Here is a 25,304-nt window from a genome sequence, read left to right on the forward strand (position 1 = left end):
TTCTCCACATCCTCGCCAGCATCTATAGTCTCCTGATTTGTTCATTTTAGCCACTCTGACTGGCGTGAGGTGATATCTCAGTGTGGTTTTGAATGAAATATGGCCTTTTGTAGTAACGTGGATGGAACTGGAGAGTGTGATGCTAAGTGAAATAAGTCATACAGAGAAAGATACCATATGTTTTCACTCTTATGTGGATCCTGAGAAACTTAGCAGAAGACCATGGGGGAGGGGAAGGAAAAAAAAAAAAAAGGGGAGAGAGGGAGCCAAACCATAAGAGACTCTTAGAAACTGAGAATAAACTGAGGGTTGATGGGGGGTGGAAGGGAGGGGAAAGTGGGTGATGGGCATTGAGCCGGGCACCTGTTGGGATGAGCACTGGGTGTTGTATAGAAACCAATTTGACAATAAATTTCATTAAATAAATAAATAAATAAATAAATAAATAAATAAATAAAATATTAAAAATAGAGGCGCCTGGGTGGCTCAGTCGGTTAGGTGACCAACTTTGGCTCAGGTCATGATCTCACGGTTCATGGGTTTGAACCCTGTTTCAGGATCTGTGCTGACAACTCAGAGCCTGGAGCCTCCTTTGGATGCTCCCTCTCTCTCTGCCCCTTTGCCGCTCGCGCACACACTCTCTTCCTCTCAAAAACAAACAAACTTTAAAAAAAATTTTAATAAAATAAAATTTAAAAAATAATAATGACACTAAACACAAGAGCAAACAGGTTGTAGTGCTCACCACACACAAGAAACTGTGCCAAGTATATTGACTAATTTGATCCAAATACCACACTTTGGAAGCAGCAAATCCAATGAGAGTGATTAAGTTTTATTTTAGATATGTGGGGAGAGATTAATTTGACATCATTTGCCTCCATTAGGGTAAACCATTTAAAGTCACTAATGGCCTCAAACTAAAAGCCATCTCACAAGTTTAAATAATATGCTTCTCCTAGTACCACACTTTTGAGGACTCATGTGACAAAGTTTCAAAGCAATTCCCTCTGAAATGACAATGAACATAATTATCCAGCACTTAAAGTATATGGCATTGTACTAGGTACTGAGATTATGTTTCCACTAAATCTTCTTTTCTTCTGTTTTGGTTTAAAAAAATAATCACAGTGTAGCCTACTAGCCACAAATATAGTCTCGATCCCCAGGGCAATGACTATTGGCCCCAAATGTTAAATGATGCTTGATGGCCTTTCAAAAGGTACTAGGATTTGAATCTTAGCTCCTCAAAAGTGCTCACAATCTTACACAAATAAATGATGGCAGCTCAGAGAAATTAACTATGTGAATTACAAATATGCACTGCCTCTCATGTCAATGACTTCAACTTCTTCATTATAAGGTAGTCTGCATCAGAAAGTGAATTGAGGCTTCTGTATTTCCAATTGCTTTCTGCCATAGCCAGTCGTTAAGTATACCTTACACTTATCTGGAGCTTTCTATTTACAGAATACTCCCACTGAAATTATCTCATTTACCCACAGCATCTAATCTTCAATTACCTGTTACCATCGTCATCCTCCCTTACAAAACAGATTAAAGTAACTTTAAAGTTCTATGTGCTGGTGAGGGCTGGAGTTCCTGTTCCTTGATTTTGTCTTCTTACATTACACCATATCCCAAAGATGTCAAGAAAAGAAAGATTAAAAACAAATATGGAACGTGGAACTAACTAAACTAACTAAAGCAATACCTCTCCTTGAACTGTATTAGGCTTGTAATGACTCTGAGTCGACTTTCCTAAAGGAATCTAAAATCCCATTTAAAGCCTCTCAGTTGGTACCATTAAACCTGACTGTATTACGAAGGCACAATTAGGAGATTCAGTGGAGAAGATGGAAAGAACACAAGAAGAAGAAAAGTTGAAAAGGAAAGGCAATACCAAAAGGGAGTTTCATTTAAAAGGATTAAACAAAAATAAAGCAAAGGAAGTCAATCCAGGGGTCCCGAGGAATCTCCGCCCCACAGCCACTGGTAAAGACTGACTTGGGTGGCAGGAAAGCGCATGCTCAACAGCTGTGTTTGAGTAATTATCTTTAATTTTCCCCAAATAATGACCAAAATCTATTTTACTTACCCAATAACTTGGTGCTCATAATACTGCAATGTTCTCTGGAGAGTCTGCTGTATCGTCTGAGGCTGGAGAAGAAGAAGAAAAATAAAAATATATTATCAGCAAATCAGTGCCTTTCCCCTTCTGAGCATCAGAGGCAGATATGGGGCTTCTGATTTATCTTCTACGAGTTTTCACTTTGTAATATTAACCCATTATGCATTTTGCCATGTATTTTCTCCAGAGGAACTAATATGAGGCAATCAGCAATTACCCCGAATTTCCCAGCGTTTCAAGGGTGATAGCATTTCCTAGCCATATTTTTTCCAATTCTTTTGCACCAGCCCTTAGGTTCAATATTTATTGTGGTTGTCTACAACAAACCGAGGCCTTGAGGGCAGGGGAGGGGAGGCGGACTCAAGAAACAAGGGCCATGCCCAGATCAAGCCTCACCTCCTCAAGGACCCAAGAGATTTCAAGCAAGGATTCTGAGGCCTCCAAGAGGGGCCACAGGTGCTCTGGGCAACAAAATGGGGTCTGCAGCAAACACATAAGTAGTTCCCAGCCGAATCATATAATCCTTGCCTCTCTGGGAGAGCTGAAGATAGTTTCTTACCCCCAGGTCAACAAATTTTTCTTAGACTTATTTAGGCAACGGAGCCTGGGCTTGGAGTTTCTGACACAGGTAGCCACAAAGTTCCCTGAACATAGATTTTATTAAGAAATTGGGGTAAGAACCAAATCAGAAATTAATTTTTGGAGGAATCAGCCTCCAAGTGTGCAAGGAAATGGGTACAGGGCAAATGCCTTCAACAGCTGTTTTTCATATACACCAGGTGAAGAAGATGAACAGGAAGCCTCAATCGCACTGATGTTTCTTCTCTTCCGGACGGAGTCAAAGCACAGTAGATAGAATGTGCCCAAGCAAGAAAAATCACTCCTGAATCGAGAAGCAATGGAGCTGTTGAGAAATCTAAAGAAGCAGCAGACACAAAAATCCCAGTGCACAAGAAAAGTGTGCTTTAAAAACTCAACCCACGGCCAAGCTAAACCAAGTCATTATCAGTCACTGGCCGGGTACCCCTGGGAGCTGGGCCTCTTGCACTGGCTGGGAAGCTTGTGAGCTAAGATAACTTTCTCTTTGGCAACATGCCCTAAAAGCAGTGACTATGCACACAGGGATTACCCTTCCAATAACCTCTGGTCACAAAACGTGGAACAGAACGCAGGAACTAGAGTGCCTAGGGCCAGTTAAGACCAGAATGACCTCATTTGTACAAAAGGGCATTTTTTCCCTGCACCAGGAATTTCCCAGTTATTAAAAAGCACATGTTTGTGACAGGAGTTAAGCCTTTTAAAGAGCTTTTTTTCCTTTGTGAAACCATTACTTTTTTTTCCCCCAGCAGGAGTTAAATTTATAGTTTCCAAATACATTAAAAGGGAAACGTTCTCTGGGAATATCCGACAGAGCTCCAATGCCAGAAAGCATTTGTATACTTCCTGTCGCTCACCAGAGCTGGTAGGCACGTTCTGATGGTCTAAACTCCAAACCCAGCAGGTGACTACAGACTATCTCCTCATCATCAGCAAGCCAAAGCTGACTTCAGCACAGAACATCTCATCACCATGGATTCATAGAGTCCTCTTCAGAGTTTGCCTGATTGCTCACCCAATGGCTCTTATCGGTGAGAGATGTCTTCACGTAATCTCGGGGTCTCTCTTGACCTGAATAAAAAAGCCACGTGTGGGCCAAAGCCATCCACGGGGGTGACTTCTGCCTTGAGAGTCATAGGATCCATTCTTAGTCCACGTATGTCAGCAATGCCGGTCAGTATATTAATGGGAAAAACAGGGGCTTTGAAGATATGCAGACCTTCTCTCCTCCTCTAAGAATACACCTCCATACCTGACCCCGACTCAAGAGGTCATCCAACATTCTATAGGCCAAGATCCCATTCTTCTTACCTGTATCTGCTCCTTCCTTTCAGAAGGAATTTAGAAACATGATTTTAGAACACAGGGTTTAATATCAAAGTGAGTTCAAAAATCCACTCAAAAGCCACATGACCTTGGGCAGTTTACTTAAGCTCTCTAAGATTCCTCATGTGTACATTATTTTTATGGAGATTAATTGAAATAAAGCAAAGTCTCTGGTGCACAGTAGATACATAATGATAGTTATGACAATACTCAGCTATAAAACATGGCTTCTACCCTCAAGAGTCTCATAATCTAGTGGAGGAGCACAGGATTTAAGTCAGACCACCCAGCCCACAAGTGTAATGTTTGGAGATCCTTACCACCTAAAAATTCAATACAGCTCCTACTACTGTTAATCATAAGAGGGTGCTGATTCCAGTAGACAAAGGAAACAACAGAAAAATGGCAGTTTCATTTCCAATGAAAACTTCAGATGAGTCCAGAGATGGTCATACAAGCAGAATTCTGAAAATTAAGATTGAGGATAGTCCTAGAAAGCAGGCTTACAAGTGGGAAGGACACTGAAGCCCCATAGTTGGAATCAAGACCTGAGGCCTTAAGCTTTACAAGGAATAAGAAACCACGAACCTCCTTCCTAGGACACAAAGAATGGGCAACAGGAGAACTAGGTGGCCTAATCATTTTATAGCCAAATGCTGAAGGATCTGAGAGACAAGGGTGGGGAAAAAGATGAAATCCAGTATTCCTATCATAAAAACAACAACAACAATAAAAGAGGTCTATGATTCTTCTGTGCTTACCCCAAGCTAAGATAGAGATAGGAGCCTCTCATTGTTCCTGTTCAACCCCAAGAAGCAATGGCTAAGAACATAGAGCTGGAGACACAAGGCAGCCATCTGGGTCCTGCACACAGATCATCTGGGGCAGACAGAAGGTACTCAATGGCTGCCATCACATGGCCACAAGATCTCCTTCATCTCCTGTCTCATGAACAGCTTCACTCTGCTTGGCCAGCAGTACTGACCCCTGCACACTAAATGTTATGCTCACTTAAGGTCATGGGATCCAAACATCCAGCCATGAAACAGTCCCAACAGAGCCAGAGAAGTGGTCCCCGAGGAGTGGGAGGAAGCAGTTCCCAGAAGCTGGCCCTGCAGAGGCGGCAACGCAGTCCCTGCCATGGACATCTGCACCAGATGGGATCAAGGTAGGAGGCAGGGAAGCAAGACATGCGTGTGTGTGCCCATGAAACACACTCGTCATCATATAAAGCACATGCTCACCTCGATTTTACAGATCAAGAAGTTGAGGCTCAGATTGGTTCAGTAAAGAACCCAAGATCACAAAGGTAGGAAGTGAATAAGCCACTAAAAGCCAGGACTGGCTTCAAAGTGTACCCCTCTTTCTACGAGATGCCTTGAGGGTCCCTCTCATCTTTAACATTCTGGGATTTCTATATTGTTTGCTAATATTGACAGCACTTCATCCTTCCAAAAACAAACAAAACTTCATAGCTAATTTTTGTTTTTTAATGTTTATTTATTTTTGAGAGAGAGAGACAGAGACAGAGACAGAGCATGAGTGGGGCAGGAGCGAGAGAGGCATAGGCAGAATAGAAAACTGGCTCTAGGCTCTGAGCTGTCAGCACAGAGTCTGACAGGGGGCTCAAACTCACAAACCGTGAGACCATGACCTGAGCCGAGGTAGGACACTTAACCACCTGAGCCGCCCAGGTGACCTTGATAATTTTAAAACAAGCTTCTCATTTCTGCTTTACGGCACACACCCATAGGCTACAGAATTAATGGAAACCCTAGGCCCTCCTTTAAAGAAATATCTGTAAATAGCCATGTCATTTTATTTACTTAAATATGAGGAAATTACATATCAATGTCAGCAATTAAATGATAGAGATATACATTTAATTACTAACTCTCTAGGCCAGTGGTTTTCTATTCTGTCTGTACATTAAAATCACCTTGGGGAGCTCTTAAAAAATACCAATGCCTGAGTTTCACCTCCAAATTTTCCAATTCAACTGGTCTGAGAGACCCAGTTGCTTCTAATGTGCAGTCATGGGTTGTAAACGTTTCGTTTAAGGTATAAACATGATGATCAAGACCAATAATACTCTATGAAACTTACCTGAACTGAGTAAGTCTACGTTAATGAGAACAGATTCTTTATTCAAATATCAAGAGAAGTAAGCTTCTGGGAGGTGTTCATACGTAACTGCCAAGTTCAACACAGTTCCATTTATTAACTGTCACTAATGGCTGATAATTAAAGTGAATTTCTTACATAAACAAAGCGCTATATTGCTTGAGGCATAAATAAAGGATGTTTAAAATTTCCATACAACTCAGTCCCGGGCACTTATGTCAGCAATGCTGGGACACATACATACAACATAACAGCTAGTATGACACTCCCTCTATGAGAGGCACTGCTGTAAGCTCCCTGCACACGAACTCCCTTGTTCGTCACATCAACAGCATGACATAGACATGGGTGTTATTATTTTACAGATAAGAGAACTGAGACACACAAAATTGAAGCTGCCCTATGTCACACAGGTAAAAAGAGGCAAAACCAGTACTGAAGAGTAGGTAATCTGCTCCAGAGTCCACGCACAAAGCCTCCAACCTACACTGCACATTACACTTAAGACTTTGGATCTGGTTGTACACTTTACAGTTCACGTTTTTTAACGCGTGCCGTGCCAGTGGATCTTCCACCAGTCACAGGGGCCTCCAGGGAAATAGTCAGGCTGGTGTTATTGTCACCATTTGACTGAAAAAGAACCAAAGTTAGAGATGTTACAAGTCCTCTTTTGCAAACAGAGCATCTCTCCCCTTAGAAAGTGTTTCCAGTAAGAAAGAATTTTTTTAATGTCAACGCACAATTAAAGAATCACATGGATTCAAATTGCTTCTTAAAAACACATTTAAAATTCTTGACACCAAACCTGTATAAACAAAGAAAGACATAGGCAAAATCAGGAATAAAGTCTTGCCTTGGACACACGTTTCCACTCCTCCTCTCTCAACTCTTTGTCCTCCTCTGGCTCACCCCTTCCTTACACCCTGGGCATCTAATATCTTCAGCTGCATTCTGATAGGCTCAATCGCTTCCATCATCATGTAAACTCCCTAAACAGGTCTCCAGTCATCATCATTGCATAATCTACTTCCTTTTCTCCTCAAAATTTTAAATACCTTTAGTGCTCTTATCTCAGGTGGTGCTCAGAAGGAGTCATGCCTCCATTTCCTCAAAAACTCGATCCCTGGTCCTAAGGTAGAGGAAGATAAAAAAGGAGCTTCCCTACATTATAAAATATGGTCTGAACCACAAACAGTGGAGTTGTGGTAAATAGGCTTATCAGTGAGAGACAAACTGGGGGCAGAGACCACTTCTCATCCTCTAAATCACACCACAGGGACCTCCATGTTCTCCACAAGATTATTTCATGTACTAGGACATGATATACCAAATTCTATCATTTAACATGACCAAAATCATAATGTGAGATACCCTATCTTTACGACTAAGCCTATAGACACCAACGGACCAAATGATATGATTGGTATTAATAAAACTAGTCAAAACAATAAGTCAAAACAATAAGTCACTTCCAACAACCAGCTTAACTGCTTCTGAAAGATATGTGATTGCAGTATTCATCAATCTTGCTAAATATGAAGACAAAATATTCACTTTCCCAGCCTCTGACTAAACTTACTACATATAAACCAAAAAAAAAAAAAAAAAAAAAGAGAGAAAGAGAGCAAGAGAGAGAGAAAATAGATGACAAATTAAATATAGAACTTTGAGTCAGGACCTCTGTATTTCAAGCCCAGCTGTGCTACTGACCTTTTTATAAAATTAGCCAACATCTCTTCACCTGGGAGTAGGAAACCTTGGGGAAAAAGATGCTTCCATTTTCCCATCTGAAAAACACTTGCAAGAAGTTCCTAGTTCTCAGGGTCATTTGAAGTAAAGCATTGCAAAGTTAAGCACTTGAAAACAGAGGGTTGGATCAGACCGGAGATTCAACCATCTCTTGGGAAGCTCGGCAGTACCATTTCAAGTGAATGACACCAGTAATTTGCTAAACAAAACTGTGGTAGTTCAGATAATTAATCACAAAAAGCAAAAGTGGTAAGTGTGTTAAAAGAAAAAAAAATAAAGCTACGAATGCATTAGAAGGTAGACTTCTTCTCCCCGTACTGGTTGAAGATCTGCATGATTTCATCCAATCTCCATTTTATTCTCCTTGTGAACACAAGTACACACCTGAATGACCCCATGAGAGCTTAGGGTGGAGGCTGACATGATGCTAATTGACCCATACAGGGATTCAAACTGATCACCTTGGCCTTATTAGAGATATGCTCTAATTAGCAAAGCACAGTGGTTACCATCATTGTAATTATTGATTGTAACTGAATATACTTACCCCCAATCAACAGTATAATTAAGTCTTCCTATACAAAGTATGTTTCCTTTCCAAGCATTTCCCTCTGTTATTTTAATGCCCTTCCAAATATACCCATTGAGTTCCAATTTAATACAAGACCTAATATCAACAATACCAATTTAAGCTGGAAGCACTCGTTCCTTAAACTGAAAGAGATCCAAGAGGTGATTTATTTAGTCCTATCCTTCCTTCCGGCAAGAATACATTTAAGTTATCCAAGAATTTTGGATGTTTTCAACAAACTCTGGAGAATAACAACACCACTTTAAGTTTGTAAAACACTTCGCAGCTTACCAATCACTTTCTTTTCTTTCATCTCATTAGACATTCACAACAACCTTGTGAGTCTCCGATGTAATTATCCACGTTGTACAGATGCAAACACTGAGATCCAGAGAGGTCAAAGTGCTTTGCCTCAGCTACCCAGAGGGAAAGAGCCACCAACAGGACAAGGACTTGGGTCTCCTACAATTTTTCTCCCACAAGCTGCTTTCACTCTGTTGAGTATTGAAATATCCTTCCATGTATCTAACTGAAATCCCTAATTTCCTTTTATTCACTTTTAATGGCTTTGAAAACAATGTGGTAAAATCGTTTCCCCAAATTCATAAATGTTGTTATTGTTATTTTAATAGTTCTGGTGTGGTCGTTAACTTCTTAATTGGGAAGCTTTAGGAGAAACGTGCTTCACTGGGCACCATCGTGGCCAACTTGGCTGTCCGAATAAAAATGCTGTCCGAGGGGCGCCTGGGTGGCTCAGACGGTTGAGCGTCCGACTTCAGCTCAGGTCACGATCTCGCGGTCCGTGAGTTCGAGCCCCGCGTCCGGCTCTGGGCTGATGGCTCAGAGCCTGGAGCCTGCTTCCGATTCTGTGTCTCCCTCTCTCTCTGCTCCTCCCCTGTTCATGCTCTGTCTCTCTCTCTATCTCAAAAATAAATAAACGTTTAAAAAAAAAAAAAAATGCTGTCCGAATAAAAATGTTGAGACAGGACGGTACTGGTTCTAGACACCTTCTCGGGGCAATGGATCATGCTGCACTACAAACCTTTAGAGGATATGGCTCCAGTCCTGAACCCTCCAACCAAAAAGCATCCCACAGATGGTGCAAGGCTGACTCAGTCTACGAAGAGAAATAATGCTAAGTTTTCCTGATTAAACACCGTAGTTACGTGGAGCAACTCATTTACTCCTCACAGAAACCCTAGAAGAAGTATTATGCTACTTCATAAATGTGAAAACTAATCCCAGACAAGTTAAAAAATATGCCCAAAGTCACGTAGGTACTAAGTGTCTAAGTCTACATATGTGTCTCCTTTACATGTGACTGCCTCCAAACGGCCAAGCTTTTAATCTGTTTTTCTAAACTGAAACACATTCTTCAATCTTCAAGGCAGAAAAGGTTACAGTTGAAAGGAATTAACCCTTGAGGCACCTGGGTGGCTCAGTCGGTTAAGCAACCGTCTTTGGCTCAAGTCATGATCTCATGGCTTATGAGTTCCAGCCCCACGTTGGGCTCTGTACTGACAGCTCAGAGCCTGGAGCCTGCTTCAGATTCTGTGTCTCCCTCTCTCTGCCTTCCCTCCCTTACTCATGCTCTGTCTCTCTCTTTCTCAAAAATAACCATTAAAAAAATTTAATAAATAAATAATAAAAAGAAAGGAATTAACTCTTGGCTAGATTGTGTGATTTTGAATACAGCATTTTATTTTTCTGAACTTCAGCTTCCTTTTTTATAAAACAGAAATTTCTAGCATAGCTACTTCTAAGGGTTGTTACAAGGTCAAAATGAAATTAAACTACAAAATATGATACATATATGTGTTATATGATGATTCCATAAAAAAAAAAAATCTCTTGATGAGGAGGTAGTCAAAAAATTGTTAAATTGAACTAAACTGACCATGTCTAACATCTAGGACTGTTGCCAGACATGCCTCACAGCCCAAAGATGCCAATTAGATGCTGCAAAGCTAATTGGTATCATTTCAACTCCTGAATATGCTACTGGAGAGCAATGGCCCTCGTGTCAGGAAATCATTTGTAGCCCCTTACTTTCCTTTGCAGCCTGCACTTGGGCATTCCCAAAGAATTCTCTATTGTTTCTAGTACTTGGGAGCCACAGCAAGGGGTTTTCCCAACAGGAGCCTGGAGATGAGGGAAGTAGGATTTCCTGACAGTTAAATTACAAAATTAACCCACAAAAAGGGGAAATGTTTTGTCAACTCCAAATGCATCAGCTTCAAAGATAATTTGTAAATGGGTGACGGAGATTTATCTCCAATCATCCAGCCCAAAGTACAGCTCCAGGCAAAATGGGCCACTGAGCAACAGATACAACAAAGGTCAAGAGGATGCAAACAGGGCATGGGGATGGAAGGTGAGGTTAACAGAGAGCAACCCACAGGGCAGAGAAGGAAGGGGAACAGTTTATGAAACATTACATCTAACACCGTTCAGGGTATACTGCCCTCCGTCACATGGAGAAAGATTATTCCTAAACAAAAAAGTGCCCAACCACCTTAACCAGAGGGATTCTTATCAACAGCCATGGAGCATCAGGTCTCATTAGCAAGATCGAACCCAATAGCTCCTTAAACCGGATTGAATCATTCGGCTTGAAATTTCATTTTGCTTTGACTCCAAGTGGATTAAAGCAAACTTAAAAAATTTTTTTTGGGGGGCGCCTGGGTGGCGCAGTCGGTTAAGCGTCCGACTTCAGCCAGGTCACGATCTCACGGTCCGTGAGTTCGAGCCCCGCGTCAGGCATCTGGGCTGATGGCTCGGAGCCTGGAGCCTGTTTCGGATTCTGTGTCTCCCTCTCTCTCTGCCCCTCCCCCGTTCATGCTCTGTCTCTCTGTCCCAAAAATAAATAAAAAACGTTGAAAAAAAAACTTTTTTTAAAAAAATAAATAAATAAATAAATTTTTTTTTTGTTAATGTTTATTTTTGAGAGACAGAAAGACACAGAGACAGAGCACAAGAGGGGGAGGGGCAGAGAGAGAGGGAGACACAGAATTCGAAGCGGGCTCCAGGCTCTGAGCCGTCAGCACAGAGCGCAACGTGGAGTTCGAACCCACAAACCGTGAGATCGCGGCCTGAGCCGAAGTCCGACGCTTAACCGACTGAGCCACCCAGACGCCACTAAAGCAAACTTTTAATTATGACTTGGCTCATCATGTAGCCTGAACAGGTAAGAAATGTGCTGACCACACAGACTTCAGGTAATAAGCCTCACTTCACACTTACTGCTCAGTGTCAATAAGTAAATTGTCATGCAGATGCCACAACACAACTAGAGTGACACAGGTGTTTTGTTCAGTCAGTCAGAGGCTGAAGGTCTGATGGCTTCAGGATACTGACTAGAACAGGTCCCTGCAGTTTAAAAGTCTCGGTTGCTGAAACATGGACAACCGTCCAAATCCTACCCAGGGTCCTGCCCAGCTCTGCTGCTCCCACCTCTCTTGGAAGATAAAACTCAACAAGGGCCTAAAAATAGTCCTATCTAGTGTTAACTACCATCTGATGATCCAGACAGATAGAAGCGTGCTTACTAGTCAGATAATGGCGCCTACGTCATCAGTGTTTATGACGCATCACGTTCCTAGGCTGAGGCACAGAATAATCACACTTCATTCTGGAAAAAACGTGCAGGCAAAGAGAACGCTAACCCTGCATGACGTGAAAAGCCTTACTTTCTTTCATTCGACTCTATGTGAGCCCATTTTTTTACTCTAGGGATCACTCCATTATTACACTGTTTCCCCACTCCTTCCCACAAAGTATTTAATTACACCAAGATCTGTGTATGTCTGGGTATGCACAATTATATGCAACCTATGAGGAGAAATATAAACCCTCGCTTACATAACTATTTCTATGATAATCATGACTTCTTTTGCATTCAGAAATCAAACCACAAGTAACATCATTGCTCTTCCCAGACTGCGGCGTAAGCTAAACTACTGGCAGTGATGATGGCTTTTGTCAGTCTGTTCAGAGCTGCCTTGCCTATGGGAGCCCAGAGCGCACAGACATGACAGTGGACAGGCAAACTAGGTCAGCCTGGAGGCAGAGCCCTGATGAAGAAAGAGTCCTTGTGGTTTCTAACACAGGTCGATTTGGGACTCCAAGCACAGTCAGGAACTACGCAACTGGCAAGGAATGGTCAGGTTCAGGAAAACCAACAGGAAATTGCTACCAGCCATCCCTCAGCGAGTCACACTTAGAAAACATGTGAGAGAGGAAACAGGGAGTCTACACGGTATGTGGAGGATGAAACAATTCATGGCCGGGTAGACAGATGTCCACATCATGATGGCAAGAGCTAGGGCTACAAACAGGAGGCTGGACACTAAAATGCAGGTGGTTGCTGGCATCTTCACTTTGGGCAAGTTACTGCTCTTCTCTGAGCTTTGGTTTCCTCTTCCTTAAATTGGAGTTAATACTAATCGTGGTCCTGCCTACGTCATACACATCCTGCACGAAACATGCCTTGTAAACTCCAATGATGGCACTCACTGCTAGTGGCTTTTCTGGATGGAAAGTGTGGGTCAGCACATCATTCCCTCACAGTCCTGAAGGGGGTTAAATTTAGAAGGGGAAAAAAAATGTCACTAAGGCTTTGTGTTCTTGAGTGCTAAAAAAAAAAAAAAATACAGTCAGCAAAAGCCCTTGATTTTTCAAACTCCTCTTCAAATCGGCTTACACTATAAACTAATCAAAATAAGCCATTTATCACCTAAAATGGCCATGATAATAAGAATTGTTGTGGTCATTTTAGATGAATTCCAACAAAAGCCATCGAAGCTTGCTCACATTGGAACCAAACTTTTAACTATGTGGTAATTCTTAGCCATTTGCTTGCCTCATTACCTAATGGAAAATTAGTAACTGGGAAAAGGAGCAGGGTAAAAGGATGTGAGTAAGAAAGGGATACTGGGAAAAGCTGCCTACAGAAGAGGAGAAATGTTTCTGGTGCAGTATTATTTTTTCACATCCTTCCTAGAATACTACATGAGTTTTAAATACCTTACTCTGCATCCAGCTTTACAAATGTCATTCAAATGTGGATCCACACAAGTCACATGTACACATTTACACCAAACAACAGAGAATTATAATGAAATGATGCTTGGGAACAAGATCTTGATGGGATATCATCCAGTGCTTTCCAGCTTTAAAAACAATTTAATTTCCTTGCACGTACAAGGGCTTTTAACTGGAGTTTCCAAGGCAAACCCAGTGCAAGGGCATCCATAATTGGCACAATACATATTAACCCATAATTTATTCATTTCAGTAGCCAAATCTCCAGAATCTCTGAGCATTATAAAACATAAGGACAACATCAGTCCTGCGAGCTTTATTTCAAATGAACCCTGAAGTAGCAGTAACAGCTCTTTAAAAAACACATAATAGTTTATGATACAAAATTAATAAGTATAACAGCATATAATCAAAGTTTTATATAGATGTATATATATATTATATATAATCTCCTGTATATTACATATTATCCCATATATTTCCTATGTTATATATATCCCATCATATACGTGTGTGTATATATATATACACATATATATATACATATATATATATATATATATATACTTGATACCTACAGACCAAGGAATATATATTATCCCATATTATATCTCCCATATATTATATATACACACATAGTTGATTCCTACAGACCAAGAACATTAGATAGTTTACTGCAGTTCCAGAGGGCTCTAGAAGGCGGCCTGAGAAGCAGCGAGATATACCCACTTCTATAGCCATCAATGTATGTCGGAGCTTTGTGGGAACCGACACCAAGTCTGATTTCAGGATTTTAGGAGCACCAAGAGAACTATCTTCATGCCATCCATTCCCAATCCTCCCCGGCCAAAACTTACTTTCCACTCCTTTAAGGTTCTTAAAATCAAGAGAGGTACTTTTCAACCAAGAATTTAACGTAAGTCCAATTTGTCTGATGGGAGAGACTCATGGCAGATTTTTGCGGCATGAGGTTTTGATAATAGAGAAAGAGTGACAGCAGTGAGAAAGAGAGAGAGAGAGAGAGAACAGGGACAACCAGAAGTAACTGTCCCCTGCTTCACAATTTTTTTTCAACCTTAAGTCATAGCATATGAGAGTTTAACATCAAGGCAGAAACTTTGATACTCTTAACGTAAAGCATACATGATATACCCTTGCTTTCATTCCTGTTAGTGACTCTGGAAGAACAAAATAATAAACTTTGTTATTTTAGGTTTTTAAGATGTTTCCAGGCAGGCGTATCTTGATTTGATTTATAAGTCACAGAAAGTAGCTGAATACCTTATTTAATGGCCAAGAACCATCGGTCAGATCTTATTTTCAGATTCACATTTTTAGCCTCGTATGTTATAGTTCTACAATGGTAACATTTTTATTGACCCGTACTTGAAAGTGTCTTACTCAATTTTTCTTTGAAAAATTATTATGTGTCTTGGAGTAACTTGTAGTAAAATGCTTTTTCCAATTATATACCCGATGGAATTGGTAATTTCTGTCATTACTGTCATCATGAATGCTATTGATTAAGACGATTTATCCCACTGATATAATCAAAATAATTGGATATCTGTGTTAACTAGATATCTGAGACCTAGATTTTTCTCAATAGTCAAGAATGCAAGGCTAATGGTGGAAAATTACACTTACAATTTAACTTAGTATTTGATTTCCTCAATCTTCTCCCTACCCCCATCCCTAGAATGTAGTTGAATAAGGAATGAACTGACCAAGTGCTTAAAATACCAGCAGGGAGCAGCCTCATATACCAGACTTACACAGTTAGGTCCTTGCGAGCTGCGGGTCCCAGCCATTCTCCTTCAGCACGAAGGCTGGGTTCATACTTTGCAAGCAAACTCTTAGAGAAAGAATTTCATTCAGAACAAAAGGAAAGACTGGTTTTCTTTGAAATGTGTTTATAATGGCAGTAAGTTTACACAAGAGGGAGAGAGGGGGAAAAAAGGAGACTTTCTAGCTTGCAAACACTGTCAGGTCCACAAAGTGCTTATTGATCGCTATTATCAGGAGGAAACAATAAACCTCTCTTCTCCAGCATCCACACCAGAAACTCCCTCCTATGTGTCTGAAGCTTCAGATGGAATCACAATAGTCAGGAGCTACAATTTACTCTTTCCCCCAATCTTTGTTCCATTTCCATTACAACACAGTTACTTCATCATTATCACTCCTTGTAATAAACGCCTTTAGAGGCAGATTCTTTTGTTAAGGAGATAAAAGACATTTTCACTGCTAGTGGCAAATTATTAAAGAAACACAATGATAGTAATTATACCTACTCCAGATTCCTACTGAGTGGCATTTTTTAATTCAGAATCCAAAGACAGAGTCCTTTCCTTTCTGCCCTGCATGATCAACAGTAGATAGAAAGACAGATACATGCATACATACACACATGAATGACATATACGTCGATAAATAGGTAAATATCAAAAATGCTATTAAAATAAACTCATGTTTATATATGTACATACCATGATGAAAACACAGTTTGTAATAATCTCTGAACCCTTTCCTCAGTGAAAAACAAATAAAGAAATAAATTCCTTAAGTTAAAAATCAAGTATTTCCTGACACAACTTTTGAAAATGAAGACATCTCCAGGCACCTGAGTTGTTCAGTCAGTTAAGCGTCTGACTCTTGATTTCAGCTCAGGTCATGATCTCACAGTTCGGGTGATGGAGCCCCACATCAGGATCTGCACTGACAGCACAGAGCCTGCTTGGGATTCTTTCTCTCTCCCCTCTCTGTCCCTTCCCTGCTTGCTCTCTCTCTCTCTCTCAAAATAAGTAAATAAAAACTTTTATAAAAAAGAAAATCAAGACACCTCTTATACACAAATTAAACCAATCACACATGAATATGTGAAATAAGAAGACAGAGTGACCCTGCACTGGGAGAATCTGGTCAACAGGCATTTTTAAACAAGACACTTTTTCTTTCGTTGAGATCTCCATAAGGTTACAAATTCGGATGACAGGCTTCTCACCAGGGCAGCGGCAGATTCTCCTTGAATGTGCTGTTGGGGTGATGTGAGTTTTTCTTCCAAGAGTTTTTGCTTTCCCTCGGGAAGACTTTACACAAGAAATAGGTTGGAAGAAAGATAAAATCTTTTTCATGCTTTAATCCTGAAATGTTTGCAACAGAATCATAAGAAAAAATGGGGTCGGAAAGGGGGGATTGTAATTTTTCCCATGTAAATATGACATAGCCAATTTTTGGCACAGAAAAAGCCAACAACAGGTATCTGTTTAATGAACTGGAGTTGAATTTTTTTTTTTAAATATGGTTTGATCACATAGCAAAAACTTATTTCTTCCTCCTTGTACATGATGTAAATTGAGTGGTATAGTAGATTACAAGAGTATTTAAGGAAAACCCAATCACAAAGCTATATTTGATTGTGTATGCCCTGACTGGCCTTATCTGACCTTACACACCTCCTTTCAACTGTGTGAAACGCATTCAATATAACAACAAAGTACAGTCCCATGCACTTGGCCCCTAATCCCTGGAGAGTTCCTTCCATTAGGGACCTTTCCATCAGGGTCAAAAAGAGCTCTAACTCTAAACAAAGTCATATCAGACATGGCAAGGGTAAGAACAGGGGTTATATATATAAAATATATATCTCAAATTACCTTTAAAACTGAAAGAGAGCACACTAATGCAAGCACAAATCAAAAAAATAGTTCCCGCCACATGTTATTAGGCTTACCAATTCTATCTTTAGAAGGATAAAAAAAAAAAAAAAAATCTGAAGTGTTCACACTGATAAAAACAATCCAAAAGTTATATGCAGTATAATATACGAATGAAAACATGTACTTCCTGGGGCACCTTGGTGGCTCATTCCGTTAAGCATCTGACTTTGGCTCAAATCATGATCTCGCAGTTTGTGAGTTCGAGGCCCACATCAAGCTCTGTGCTGACGGCTCAGAGCCTGGAGCCTGCTTCAGATTCTGTCTCTCCCTCTCTCTCTGCCTTTCCCCTGCTCATGTGCGCTCTCTCTCTCTCTCTCTCTCTCTCTTAAAAATAAACATTAAAAAAATTTTTTAAATGTACTTCCTGATTTGAGTATAAAATTTCTGAAGGATGCATTAGTGACATTTCTGGCCTCAACTGACATCCCATGGTCAGTGCAGCTACCACAGTTGAACTAGATCTTGGGAACCGCAAATAGCACAAGTTAAACGTAACATTCATTAGGTATACAAAATTATTGGCCGATCACAGAGTTATAAAATCAGGATGAGATCGTAATAAAACAGGTATAAATAAAACCAAACTTTGCCAGCTGCCTTTGCATCACACCCCTAGTGCACCATATTACTTTCCCCTTGGGCAGAGAGAAAATATCCTCATACTTGGCCAAGGGACTCAAGACTCTCTAGATCAATCCCATTTTTTCTGAAGCCTATTTATCTCATCCATCTCCAACTTTTTTTGACTGTTACCTTCAAACACTAGTCTCCACTTCTTTAATAAACTTTTATTTGGCCTCACAGGCCCTGTCAGCTCTTTCTCGCTTTTTACTTTTATTGCCAAATGTCTCGGGTGATAAATTGATGCGTATGATATCCTTTGTTTACTCACCACACATTCCCTCTGTAAATAGGTTTCTATCTCCGAAGCAGGTTTGACATCACTTTTCTAAGGCCCCCAGCCGCTTCATTCACACTGAGCACCACCCTTAAATCCCTGTCATTTCACAAATGGTCATTTCACAAATGTCAACCACTGCAGCCCTTGCTCTCAGATGCTCCCAGCCACCTCCCACCCCCACAGGCAGACAAACAAAACAGCACCCGGGCACCTACATTCTTCAGCTTCTTTGTATGCTAGTCTCAATGCTCTCTTAGGATTTTTGTCTCTCTCTCTTTCACTCAGAGAGCTCATCAGTCTTCAAGATATTAGCTACTACGTCCACAAGCTCTTGTCAAAACCCAATCCCAAATCTCTGTCTCTTTATTGGGTACATTGCCTGCAACGTGACAGGCACTGACTGTGCTGAGGCTGGTGATCCAGCAATGCCAAGCCCTGAAAGAATGCACATGGCTCAGCCAACCATTTGCACCTAACGTCAAAACATCCACTGCTTTGGATTTTCTCCTTCTCTCTGCCCTTCCCCTGTTCGTTCTTTCTCTCTCTCTCTCTCTCTCTCTCTTCCACTTCTCTCTGCCCTTCCCCTGTTCGTTCTCTCTCTCTCTCTCTCTCTCTCTCTCTCTTCCACTTCTCTCTGAAAAATGAACGTTAAAAATTTTCTTTAAAAAGGGGGCACCTGGGTGGCTCAGTTGGTTGAGCGTCTAACTTCAGCTCAGGTCATGATCTCATGGTCCGTGAATTCGAGGCCCACATCTGGCTCTGGCTGACAGCTCAGAACCTGGAGCCTGCTTCACATTCTGTGTCTCTTTATCTCTGCCCTTTGCCTGCTCTCTCTCTCTCTCTCTCTCTCTCTCTCTCTCTCTCTCTCTCTCTTTCCCTCAAAAATAAATAAGCATTAAAAAAATTTTTTTAATCCAAGTGCAAACAAGGTTATCATGATATTTCTCCCACATGCCATCTCCCCATTACTACCTGGGTCTATCACTGTTTTCAAACGCAGGCACAGGCTGGGCTCCCTGGGAAGCACATTCTGAGAAGATCAGCATGTAGAAAGCTTATTAGGGGGTATTCTTGGGATCAATACCCATGGAACAGCACAGAAGGAGGCAGAACAAGAGGAAAGGAGGAGATGGAGGGTGATGCAGTCTCAGGGGAGGCCTCAGTTTACCCTACATGAAGATGTCCCTTCAGAGTTGGCTAAATGAGGGCAAGAAGATCAAGCCTTCATAGCTTCATGCTCACTAGTTACTGCAAGGGGGCAAGACCTTGGACAAGGCGGCTCTTTTCAGTCTGGGCAATGCATCCAAGGTACTGACAATAGAGGGTGAGCATTCGCATCATGGCTAGCATCCAGGGGAATAAGTCCTTCATTTCTAAAGGGGCATCTAGACACTCCATCACAATGTCCACCATGCGCACTGAGGCTCAAAACATACCACAGGGTGGAAGGAATACAGCGCTTGGAGCTAAACACACCAAAATTCTAATCTCTTCTCTATCAGTAACGAATTGTGATCCTAGGCAAGTTGCTCAACTTCTCTGAATCTCTGATAAGATTATTTTTAAAAGTCACAGACACAAATGGGGAAACATTTAAATGCCTTATACAGGTTAATTGCCTTCTTCCACCCTCTAAGTTGGTGGTGTTGTTGTTTAGAACTCTGCTCTTTCTTTCCCAAGTGCTGTGACTTCTTCCAAAATGACACTTGCTCATCGAGTCAGTGAGGATGCACCGAGCACCACGTGCCAGCCAGGCCTGCTCTGGGCACAGCGAACACCATCGTGTGCACCCAGACAACGCCTCTGCCCTGGAGGAGCCGGAAGTACAGCAGGGAAGACAGAGAACACACAGGAAGACAAGCAGATAAAGAGTAATTTGTGATGGTGAGGGCTGTGATGGCAGTAAACAGCCAGGTGACAGGGGCTGGGTAACAAAGGGCTGCCTGCTGCTGAGGCTGAAACCTCCTGAGAGCAGAAGGCTGAGCGAAAACAAAATGGCTGCCCGATGCTTCAGCGAGGCTCGATGTTACACTAAGTAGCCCCTTTCGTGTCTCTTCTGCAAACCTTCCCTCCTCCTTCCTTAGCCCTTTCTTTCAGGAACCAGCGCCACCCTAAAAACACGACAAAGGCAGCACATACACACTCCCTGTCCCGAAACCCATGAGGTCCTGTATCTCCCGCTAAAACCCCCAGCTCCTTCCTCTCGGTGGGCTTGCAGTTTGAAGACCTAGGCCTCCTGCAGCCTCTTTTGTCCCCCAAAGCAATAAAGCTATTGATCCTGTTTATCCCCAGACTCTGTCTTCACATAGAGGTGGGTTTTCCACAAGGTGTCATTGAGCTGGAACGTGAAAACCAAGAAAGGGTCAGTCACGTGGACAACTGGAGCCAGGGGGCATTTCTGACCTGGGGATTAGGACCAAAGTCCAGAGGCAAGATGGTCCTTGCCTGGAATGTTCAGGGAGCTACTGTAGAACCGTGAGTGTAGGTTAGACCTCACGGGGTGAGGTCAGAAAGGTAGGCTTTCCCTGTCATGTAGACCATGGTAAGGTAGCACTCCCTATTACTGTTAGGAGTAGCTCATTAAATACAATGCGCACAGCACTTAGCACGACGCCTGAGGCATGATGAGGGCTTGATAAATCAACACCATTGTTATTACTATCACGTCATTATTGTTGCAGCTTCAAATGGTCTTTTGCATACAAACCCTTTTTTTGTCCCTATATCCCCAGTATCATGCCAAATAAAGAAAAGTTGGGGTAAGACGAAGGGGAAAGACAGAAGGAGGGGTAGAAGCAGCTGTCATGTACATTACTCAGTAATTTTTTTAAGGTGGTTTTATGGTTTTTAAATCCAAAAGGACCACATCCCATTTCTGTCTGAATGTCCTACTTCAGTCATGTTGCTTCAGGCACATGGTGCGCGTGCTGAATGAATCACTGAATAAATGCTCTATGAATGAATGAAAATGAGAGGTAGGGGGATGCACAAATGAACAAGAGACCAGAATCATATGTGGTTTTTAGATTTCTAGGACAGAACTTCTGGAAGTGTTCATAACCCTGAAAGGTTGCATGCCCAGAAAATGGTGGAAATGTTTCCCATAAAAAGCACAAGAAGGCTGAACAAGATACCCCTCTAACAAAGGGGAGCACCTACAGGTTTTGCCAAAACTTGTGGCTGGAGGGGAAGGAAGGTTACCAGGAGATGTGATTAACAATATGCCGATTGGTAAAATGGCCGTCAGGAAGGGGTTGGATAGAGGCAGCAACACGGATTATTTACTGGATTCAAAATACTATGCTGTCATTATACTTTTGATTTTCATAATTCTATAAAATATTACCTTCATCTTATCAGCACCAGGCTCGAACCCACGGAGCTAACCATCCACTCATCACCTTCATTTTATAGATAAGAAACTGAGCCTCAAAGAGGCTTAGCCAAGAACACACAAAATAATGGCCAGAGTCAGTGATTGACTCCACAGCCTGTTCTCTTCCCAGAGTGCAGGGAGCAAAAGAATCTGAACCAATGCCGTAGTCCTCAAAAAATCAGCATAGCAGCACAATGAAGTAATCCATAATAGTTAAACACAACGTCTTCAATTCACCACCCACATTTCATTACATATTTACACTTAAGTAAGAGATTTGTATTATCATATATGATTTCAGAGATGGGGAAAGAGAGACGGGAGTTATTTCCCCAAAGTCAAATTAAAACAACAAAAATCAGAATGCAGCATGTATTGAATTGTAGCTTCTGCACAAACACACAAACATACACACATACACACACAGGCATTTTTCAAGAAAACAAGGCACACACATGCACATTAGCCAAATTATAAAGAGGACTGTAAAAGTTAAAACTTCTTTTAATTTTTTTAATGTTTATTTATTTTTGAGAGAGAGAGAGAGAGAGAGACAGCAAGAGAGAGAATGAGTGGGGGAGGGGCAGAGAGAGAGAAAGAGAGACAGAATCCCAAGCAGGCTCCAGACCCTAAGCTGTCAACACAGAGCCTGACACATGGCTCCAACTCATGAACTGAACCATGAGATCATGACTTGAGCCAAAGTCAGATGCTTAACCAACTGAGCCACCCAGGCACCCCAAATTAAAACTTCTTTTAAAATCCACTCCTAACTTGCCTCCCCTTGCCTCCTGCTGGAGTGTGAGAAACTAAGTAAACTCATATTAACTCTCTGAGGCCACAAGAACCTTAGAGTTCTTCAGTGTTTCCATTTAGAAGAAATGTCCTGTTCATAAGCATCTGATTATCTAAGATATTCCACTTATGAGAATGTCCACACACCTATAGCACAGTGGTAATTATGACGCATAATGATGACACTGAGGTACTGAAACCCATAGCCAGTCTCTGGGATTATCAAAGACTGATTAATACAACGAAAATTGCTTAACCCTCAAGTGTGTTTTATTGAATTTCATCCACTGACAAATTGATATTGCATATGTAACAGTTTACTTAGAATGTTTGGTTCACCAAAACTATTTTCTTAACTTTTCAGGTAAGAAAATATCTGCTGGGGAAAAAGGAAGGAAGGAAGGAAGGAAGGAAGGAAGGATGGATGGAAAGGGAAAGAAAGAAGGAAAGAAGGAAGGGAGGAAGGGAAGACAGAGAGAGAGAGAGAGAGAGAGAGAGGAAGGAAGAAAGAAAGAAATGTGCTCTCCAATACAAGAGGAAATGTGTTGGTAGCCACCATTAGCCTAAACTCCACATACTCCACATACACATTACTTCTGATACTCAAGAAGCAGTGTATCAAGTCTGAGCCAAGGAAACCTCATTGTGTGACAACTAAGGACCATAAATAGTGCATTGAATGATGTAACTGAATATTCTCATATTTTTCAAGGATTAATTCTAACTTTGAAAACATCATGTAAATACTAATCAAGCAGATAGAACTGAGTTTTTCAATCACTAATTATGAGTTACCAGTTCTGGTTTGGGGATGGTGTAGTGGAGAGGGAAGGCCACCTGGGGGAATCAGCTATTCTAAGAGAATGATTTCAATAGCGAAAACAATAAGACCGAGATATAAATTAAATAAGCTTAACATCAGATCTGCGTCCAATAGAGGGTGACTAGAAATGCCTTTGAATATTACAGTCTGCCCCCTGTGACATTCATTCTCATTATTTCCCAAGGCAAAACCCTCTACTTCAATGGATTGCTCTCAAACACCTCAAACTCAACTGACATATAGACCTTTTAATATACAACGCATATACCTTCACAACTTTCTGTCTCTCCTAGTTGTAATCACCTGCTCAGTTTAGGCTACAAATTCATTACATTCAGCCTCAGCTGGGCCCTCAAAAAATACCCAATAATACATCTACCTATTCCTGGTCAGTTTTCTTTTCCATTCCTTAAGTCAATAATTTCTAACTTTACCACTTTCCTGAAGACTCTATCCCTCCAGCACCATTATTATGTCTATAATGGTCACTGTGGATGTGCTAGTTTGTGAAGATTTTGTTTAGTAGAATGTTTGATAACACAGGATTTCGTATACATTGAGATAACGCTGAATAAAAGAGCAGAGCGGGATACCATCTCTATAACTTATAGAGAACCATATCCCTTTCGCAGAAAAGACACAAACACCTCTAAGTGAGAATACATATGTCCCCCCCCCCGTTACTGTGTCTCTAGGCATTTACGATAATCATACTAAGCAAAGTTAAAGATAATTGGCATAAAATCTATAGATTATTGTGAAGCTACAATAAAATACCCAAAACAGAGTGTCGTGAAAATTTTAAAGCACTGTAAAACATGTTATAACTATATTTACTCCTATTTGTGATTGAGCAAAAGCTACAAACGGAACCCTTCACGAAGCAGAACTGAAATATGGCAGCATAAAATAATGGGAACCTACAAAGCATTACCAGATACACGACAATCTACACAAGGATTTATTCAACATTTATTTGTTCTCCTAACATTTACTGAGGGTCTTTATAAATCAGACTTTCTAGGGGTACCTGGGTGGCTCAGTCGGTTAAGCATCTGACTCTTGGTGTTGGCTCAGGTCATGATCTCACAGTTTCCTGGGTTTGAGCCCCACGTTGGGCTCTGTGCTGGCAGTACAGAGCCTGCTTGGGATCCTCTGTCTCCCTCTCTCTCTGCCCTTCCCCCACTTTCACTGTCTGTCTCTGTCTCTCTCAAAAGAAATAAATAAACTTTAAAATAAATAAATAAGTAAATAAATAGGCAAATGACTTTCTACTAGGCATGAACATATATAGATCTCTGCCTTAAGGAGGCAGAATAAACCAAAATCACATCACAACACAGTAAGTACTATACTAGAGATGTGAAAGATAACTTAGTAGTCTATAGGGAAAATAATGCAGTGACTGGAAACAAGATGGATGGGTGTGTGTGTGTGTGTGTGTGTGTGTGTATGTTTGCCTGTTGGTCCGTCTCTAGTTGTGTGTGCACAATACTAATTTAAAAAACCATTCTCTCCCAATATTAAATTGGAGGGTTTATGCATGAAGAAGTATAGGCATAAAGCAACAAGAAATGGAAGCATATTCTAGAACATTTTTATTTCCTCCACCAGGCACAGCAGACTCACACATAACAAACTACGGTGAAAGGAAAAGGAGGCAAAGGTGACTTCAAGGACTTACAAGTAAGATAACATCAGGATTTCCACAGGACAGCCTCCTCTCATGACAGAATGGTTCTAGAGTTCTCTGCAAATGCAAATTTCTTTAAATGTTGGATCACCATTTATCTGGACAGTTCAACTGGACTCTTACCCAGCTCAACCACGGAATAAGAGAAAGACTAATTGGCTACAGATGGAGATATTAGCAACCAGTATTGTATTTGTCATGTTTTGGTAGGGTTTGAAGGCTGGTTCTACATGTCTGCTATCTGAATGTCCTATTGCTTCTTTTCTAGGAAGATCATTTTTTTCTGGCATCCAGATGTTTCTTTCTCCCTTCACCTTAAAAAAAATGTATTGGCATACAAACAAGTCATTGCTCCAAAAGGAACCAGTAGAAGGAACATTTGAGAAATGCCATGTCAGTCTCACTCTGAAAACCAAACTCGGAATGCAATGTCAAGTGGACCCTCACAACAACCCT

The 25,304-nt window shown here is 41.1% G+C and overlaps 1 protein-coding gene across 1 annotated transcript in view; it reads right to left on the reverse strand.

The window, feature by feature from the left end:
* The window catches only part of GUCY1A2 (guanylate cyclase 1 soluble subunit alpha 2), a 339,638-nt gene that overhangs the window by 306,595 nt on the left and 7,739 nt on the right, over positions 1–25,304 (reverse strand). Inside the window, exon 2 of the mRNA XM_058686628.1 lies at positions 2,099–2,160. Within this exon, the coding sequence (XP_058542611.1) occupies positions 2,099–2,160 (62 nt within the window). The remainder of the gene's footprint in view (positions 1–2,098; positions 2,161–25,304) is intronic.

This window comes from Neofelis nebulosa, chromosome 10, assembly GCF_028018385.1.
Source record: "Neofelis nebulosa isolate mNeoNeb1 chromosome 10, mNeoNeb1.pri, whole genome shotgun sequence".
In the NCBI taxonomy this organism is placed as follows: Eukaryota; Metazoa; Chordata; class Mammalia; order Carnivora; family Felidae; genus Neofelis; species Neofelis nebulosa.